Source organism: Corvus brachyrhynchos, unplaced genomic scaffold, assembly GCF_000691975.1.
Source record: "Corvus brachyrhynchos isolate BGI_N302 unplaced genomic scaffold, ASM69197v1 scaffold101, whole genome shotgun sequence".
NCBI classification, from domain to species: Eukaryota; Metazoa; Chordata; class Aves; order Passeriformes; family Corvidae; genus Corvus; species Corvus brachyrhynchos.
In genome coordinates, this window is record NW_008237239.1 from 9,831,469 (window position 1) to 9,837,839 (window position 6,371).

A 6,371-nucleotide genomic window follows, 5' to 3' on the forward strand; every position below is an offset into this window, starting at 1 on the left:
TTCATGCATCAGCATTTGGAAGTATGCCCAGGATTTAATGAAACTGGTGCCAGTTACCTCAAGGAGGTAAAGATCAAAGACTTCATTAGAATAGTCACTTCTGTGAGGCCAAGAGTGACAATCAGCTGCAGTTAGGGCTACTGTACCTACAAGAAAATAGTTCTGACTACAAGCATGGAGCATAATCTGATTGCTGTTGTCAGCAGGTGTGTACTAAAATATGCAAGTTTTCAGACTCTATTAGAAATTAGAGATAAGTTTTAAATAAACCAGTTTTAATGTTGTTTTATACTTTTGGTGTAAAATAACATTTATTATTTAATTGTTCTAGGCAATTTTAATAGACATTGTTCCAAGTAAACATTTTAAAAGCTGGTAAAAAATCTGCACTTTACAATAAAGCCTTTTCTCATGATGTAAACTTGCCTGTTCTGTTTTGAAAATGACCATGAAAATATGGTTACAGAGCTAAGAAAATTGTGTAATTTTCCAATTCAAGAGAAAACTTGAAAAAGAATTATATTACATAGCCCTAAAATGATTGAAAAAGGAAGCATATTTGCTATGTTTAGAGGAACATCCTCTTTTGTTACCTATGATATGTCAGATTGATTCACTTGGTATTCTTTTTATTTGCTGTTAATAAACAAATGCTTTAAATATTTTTCCAGTGCATTAGTAAAATACAATGTGTGTCTGAATTCCTGTAAATAATTCACAAAGGGTAAGGTTGGAAGGGACCACAGTGTGTCAACTCCAACCTCCCTACTTCAAGGAGGGTCATCCTAGAGCACGCTGCACAGGATTACATCCAGATAGTTCTGGAATATCTCCAGTGAAGGAGATACACCCTCTCTGGGCAATCTGTTCCAGTGCATGGTCACTGCACAGTAAAGGAGTTCTTCCTCATATTTAGGTGAAACTTCCTGTGCATCAGTTTCTGTCCATTGCCTCTTGTCCTATTTATTCCTAAAAATAATATTTCCAAATCCAAGACTGCTATTTCATTTCTTCTTAGCAATATAAAGTTGAGTTTGATGTTGAAATCATACCTTCTCTGAATCCTGAACATGGCACTCCATTCTTCTGGTCCATGAAGAGCAGCTGACAAAACCAAAAAACTGTTCCGATGGATGTTTATGAACTTCTGAATCCTTTTGGAAAACTCTTCTTCCCCTGTCCTAAGCAAGTCTTGAGTGTCTGACAGTATAAATGCAATGCCTATTGAGGAAAGTGCTGTAAATGTACAGGTCATGGCAGCAATGGGATTAAGTTCTCACCACAAACTGGGAAGCACAATTCTTAATTCAACCATTTGTTTAAAAGGCAATGGAACAGAACATGAATGGATTTCCACATCTCTGACAGGGAGATTTGGCCAGTGATGATGAGTAATTTTAAGGTAACACTACAAATATCTCAGGTAATTTTTCTACCATAACATCAAAAAACCACCAACTATACAATCCACTCAAAGTAGACACACCTGAATGCCTTTGAGTGTACATGCTTCAGGAACAAGCAACTGCTATAATGGAATGAATTTGGGGCAAATGCAAAGGCTGACTGAAAAGCTCAGCAAGTCCTGTTTCTAAATGAAAGAAACAGCTGTAAAATCTTAAAAGTTAGCTAAACTGTCTACCATGAAAAATGAAATTGTAACTCTGTCAATTTAAGTTGTTCTAAAAGGGAAAGTTAAGAAGGCTGAAGTTTAGGAGGCTTAACAACTGAGCATACAAAAATCTATCTCGATGTGTGCTAGTCGTTAAAGTTCAGGAAAACTTCAGATAAAGGATCTCATCTATGTGTCTAAAACATCTTCTGTTCTAAAAAGGAAAAATAGCTATTTCATGTTTACAGCTCAGTGATTTCCCAATCAAACCCACTCCAATAATCCTTGCCTCACCTCCACTGCTATCACCAGCTTGCAAATTCAACTTGCAAGTTGAAAGCCAAAGGTGTTGGTTCACTCTTACATTTACAGCCATGTATACTAAAGATCCTGATGGCAGTTTACATGTTAGTGGCATTTAGCATGTTTACTCAGTTATAACAAAAATTTACTGAGTAGTTCAGCAAATGATCACCAAATCTCATGTAGCTGTTCTATAATATATGTACCAAAAAAGTAAAAAACAATGGAAGTATTTAATCCCTCTCTGAAACGTTCTCTGTTTCATCCTCTGATTTACATACAATCATAGCAGAGCTCCTTCCAGTACTGTACAACATCCCCACAAGGCAGGTTTTATTCAGTTTAGTGTAGCCCACAACGGGGCCTGACTTTGTACTTCTTTGGAATTTATGATTTAAACGCATAAACTTTAAAGTACTGTACCAGAAAGAGGAAAAATCACAGATCCAGTTTCCACTGATTCTGAATATCGAACTCGGTGTTGTTGTCTCTGCAAAACTGTAGAAATTTCATGATCCTAAATAAATTTTACAAGGTTATTTTGAAGTTTTCAGCCAACAAGTTAGAAATGTTCTTAAAGCATCAGCTGAACCATTATAGCTGAACCATTTAGCACTGTTGTTCAGAAAGTATTTTTTATTCCACTTAAAATTAAAAAAAATACTAAAATGTTAAACATGTTCAATTAAGGAAATTTTTAAGTATTTGATTGGAAGTTACAAACACCGAAAAACAATTCTGTATGTGTACATTCAGTTTGTCTCAGGAAACTTGCATAATGCATAAAGCTCAAACGTTTTACAGTCTGTTTTGGTAAGATGTGCTAGAGGAGGACTTGCAGAAAGGAGGATCATACAGCAGTGTGTTTCTATGACTCTGGTTAATTAGGCTGCATTATTTTCACAGATGTCAGCATCTCAGCTGGAAAATCGTTCAGAAATTCTGTATGAGACATGATTTTCTTTAAAGCTTTTTGACAGAATGCAATCCACACAGGAAAACTAGAACACTGCACTATGCAGCATAATCATCTACAGAATGGAATGTGTTTGGATGTATTTTTCAGCCTGCAAAAAGCATTTCTGCAGTATGTTCCACAGAAGCTGCACGAACACACACATATTAAAGGTTAAATCACGGAACCTTTTTTAGCTAATAAAATGTTCTTTAACCTACCCACTCAAAACACAGCCAGCCTGCTTATATAGGGAAGTGCCATGATTTAGTGGAAGAGTACAACAGAAAATCTGGATAGCAAGTGAACCCTGAAGGAGACAGTAACCAGAAATGTCACGCTTTCAAAGGGAACACTCAGTGGCAATTGCTTGCAAGGTATAGCTACATTTTGGAAAAAAGTCTCAGCTTCAAAGCCACTGCTAAATTATTTAACGTACAAATATAAATATAACAGCTATATGAAAATGATAGCTCATAACTAAACCTGATACAGAAAAGCCATCCTGGATTTGTATTCAGTTATCTCCATTGCTTTGCTTATGGGGAGCCCTAACAGCAGTAGTTTTGAGTAGAGCTGGGAGTAGGAGTGAGTTATGCTGGTACAGCTGATGAAGTCACTGCCATCCATTACCTCTCGCCATATTATGGCACAAACAGGCACAGTTTACAGGCTGTAAATTTCAAAATGAGTAGGAAAGTAAGTATAGGCTTTAAACTGAGGTGATTCAGGAATTACTTCAACATGGTTCACCCATTTACACAGTGGAGATGGGGTGACAACTTTGTCAGCCAAGCTAGCATAAGATATCCTTGCTTGTGAATCAAAGCTCTCTTGCCTCTAAATTGTTGCCAGCTGGCATGAAATTGGCCTCAGCTGCAGAAGCTAATTACCAGCTCCTTGACATACCCTTTTACTTTACTTGGGAACAGAGTCAAGGCTTCTGATGTTAACAGATAAAAATATATATTAGTATCTGTAAGACTCAATATGTTAAACTCAATTATGTACTTACTGAGTAATTGTCTACCCCTGTGTTGATACTGCATAGGAAAAAATAAAGTATTTAGGGAGAAATTCAGAAAATTCAGCAACATTTCTGATGGAATTATTTATAGAGCAAACTGAAAGAGGCATCAGTGCAGTGCAAAAACGATGAGTCAGGAGAACAATCCTAAAGCAGTGTAACTCAGAATAGCAGGTGGCAAGAATACTAAATAGATATGGAAGTAGCTAGCAGAAAATACAGATACACACAAAAAGAACCAGTGTTCCAGTAGAGGCAGCTTCAGACTAGTATCCCTGTTTCATCCTGAAAAAAACTGTATTCGTTGACATTGAATAAAATATTTCCATATACAGAATATAGGAAATGCTTCTTTCAGCATTTCCTGGTGAGTCAGATGCTGTATCCTACCTGCAGAGCTGTACTCATAATGATCGTCGTTATCCACCTCGTCTGCTCCTGCCTACAACCTTCTGTCATCTCTTTCGATGGTTTAATAGCTCTGCAGTGAGATCTCAGGTGCTACTTCTGAAAAGTTTGGGAAAAGAGAGACGACAAGTATTTCCTTCCAGTTAACGAGGTGAGATGTTCAAAGCACACGGACACATTAAAGAGCTGATTAAAAACCAGGGCACTACTCAATTGCCATGCTATGATTTAGCCCACTGCCACTAATTTAAGCTAATTTAAGATGGCAGTCAGATACCTAAATAGCTTTAAGGAATTTGCATCTGGGCAGGCTGCCTCTGTAAGGCATAACACTCATCTGAAAATATTCCTGGATGTGCAGCTTGGCAGGCGTTTGTGTCTCCACAAGGCTCACGCGGAGCAGTTGGGGTCAGCGGAGCTCCCGGCAGGAGCGAGAGGCAGCCCGGAGCCTGGGCCCGGATGGTTCCCGTTAGCCTTGGTGCCAGCTGCGCCCAACGCCAGCCTCCCCCAGCCCCTTCCCTGGTTTAAAACCTGTTCTGGCGCTGGGCTGGCTCCCCGGGGCGCCTCCGGGAGGGCGGCAAAGCGGGAGCCCGGCAAAGCGGGAGCCCGGCGGCGGGAAGGGAGCGAGGCCCCCCCTCACCCTCAGCCCTCAGGAGGAGCCGCGCGGCGCTGGAACCGAAGGCTCGAGGGAATGCTCGTAATGGGCGGCTGATGCTGCAGCTGTTCCTGGGCAAGAACAGGCCAGGTTATTTTCTATAGAACATATAAACACAGAAGGTTCACAGAAGAAAAATGTGAAAGCAAGAGACAGCACCACTTTCAGTGAAAAAGAAATACTGTTTTGAAGCTTCTTTTTAAATCATGTTCTTACATGATTACATGAGGAAACAATACTTCCACATGGTGAAGAAGAGCTGGAATGCTGAGCTATTAAAAGCACTGGTATCCAGCTCTGCTCTTCACCCAGGCATGAGTCTAGCTTCTCATACTATCTTCTGAAACTGGTATTTTTACTAAAAATCAGAGATTTTAGTAAAGGCTTTTTCTTCTTAAACACTTTTTAGGGCATTTTAAAATAGAAGAAACTAACCTCATACATTAAAATAAAAAATTAAATAAATTTATATAGGAAATTGTTTGGCTTGCATAGAAATAATTAGACACTATAGTAATTTAAAAATGACTCTTCTCCTTTTTGTTTCAGACAAGACATGGATTCACATCTGATTTCTCTCTCCTGTTGGTCAAATGCACCCAAGTTAGAGTAACCCTGCTCTGCAAGGGTATGTACATAGTAAGTAAAATATTTCTAATACTGAATTTTTGAGCTTTTGTGGAGTATAAATGTGAAAGTCAGCAAATTAAAGGAAGATAATAGATGTATTTGGTGTCTTGACTATAGAGTTCTGGAGACCAGTGACAGGACCCACAAACTGTGAAACCATGTCCTGTAACACAGTGGAGCCATGTGCTCTGACTGCATACAAAAATCAGAGAGCTGAGAACATCAGGAATTATTTTAAAGTACAATTATAAAATAATAGAGCAGTTTCATGATGAGGATTGATGATCCAGCAGCATGAATTTTGAATTTATGCACACTATGAATGAATTCGTGTTTCAGTACTAGAGAAATCCCAGGGGTAAAGAGTAGGAACTGTTTTGTTTGTAAGGGTTATATTTGAGCTATAATACTACAGTGTATCTGAATTCATATTTTGGATTATGTTTACTACATACATGCATTCATTGAATTAAAAGTATTCAGACAGAGAAAAAATAGTAGGAGGGAATAGAATGGAATAAAAAATGATTCCCAGGGTAAATATCTTTAACAGGTGAGTAGATTTCTGTTTCTTTCAGTGTAATACTGCTGGAGATGGGCAGTACATAAAAGAAAGGGTAAATTATTACATTAAAAAAATTGTAATTACAAAGAAATACAAGTACTGGATTTTGGCTCCTGGGGTACCAGCAGATACCTTTTTTCCCGATAGCCACTTACTGTGCATGAAGTTGGACACCCCCAAACTCAGAATATCACTTGAGAAGCATCAAAGTACAGT

General features: G+C 38.4%; 1 protein-coding gene across 2 annotated transcripts in view; it reads right to left on the reverse strand.

The window, feature by feature from the left end:
• CUNH1orf146 (chromosome unknown C1orf146 homolog) overlaps nucleotides 1-5,368 on the reverse strand; it is an 8,372-nt gene extending 3,004 nt beyond the window's left edge. Inside the window, exons 1-4 of one of the 2 annotated variants that reach the window (XM_008630277.2) lie at nucleotides 4,837-5,368; nucleotides 4,288-4,404; nucleotides 2,339-2,432; nucleotides 1,053-1,221 (exon numbers count right to left, since the gene is read on the reverse strand). In XM_008630277.2, coding sequence (XP_008628499.1) covers nucleotides 1,053-1,221; nucleotides 2,339-2,432; nucleotides 4,288-4,356 — 332 coding nt within the window. In that variant the 5' untranslated portion in view covers nucleotides 4,357-4,404; nucleotides 4,837-5,368. The other variant, XM_017729917.1, reaches the window with a different exon arrangement.
• Between the last annotated feature and the right edge of the window lie 1,003 nt (nucleotides 5,369-6,371).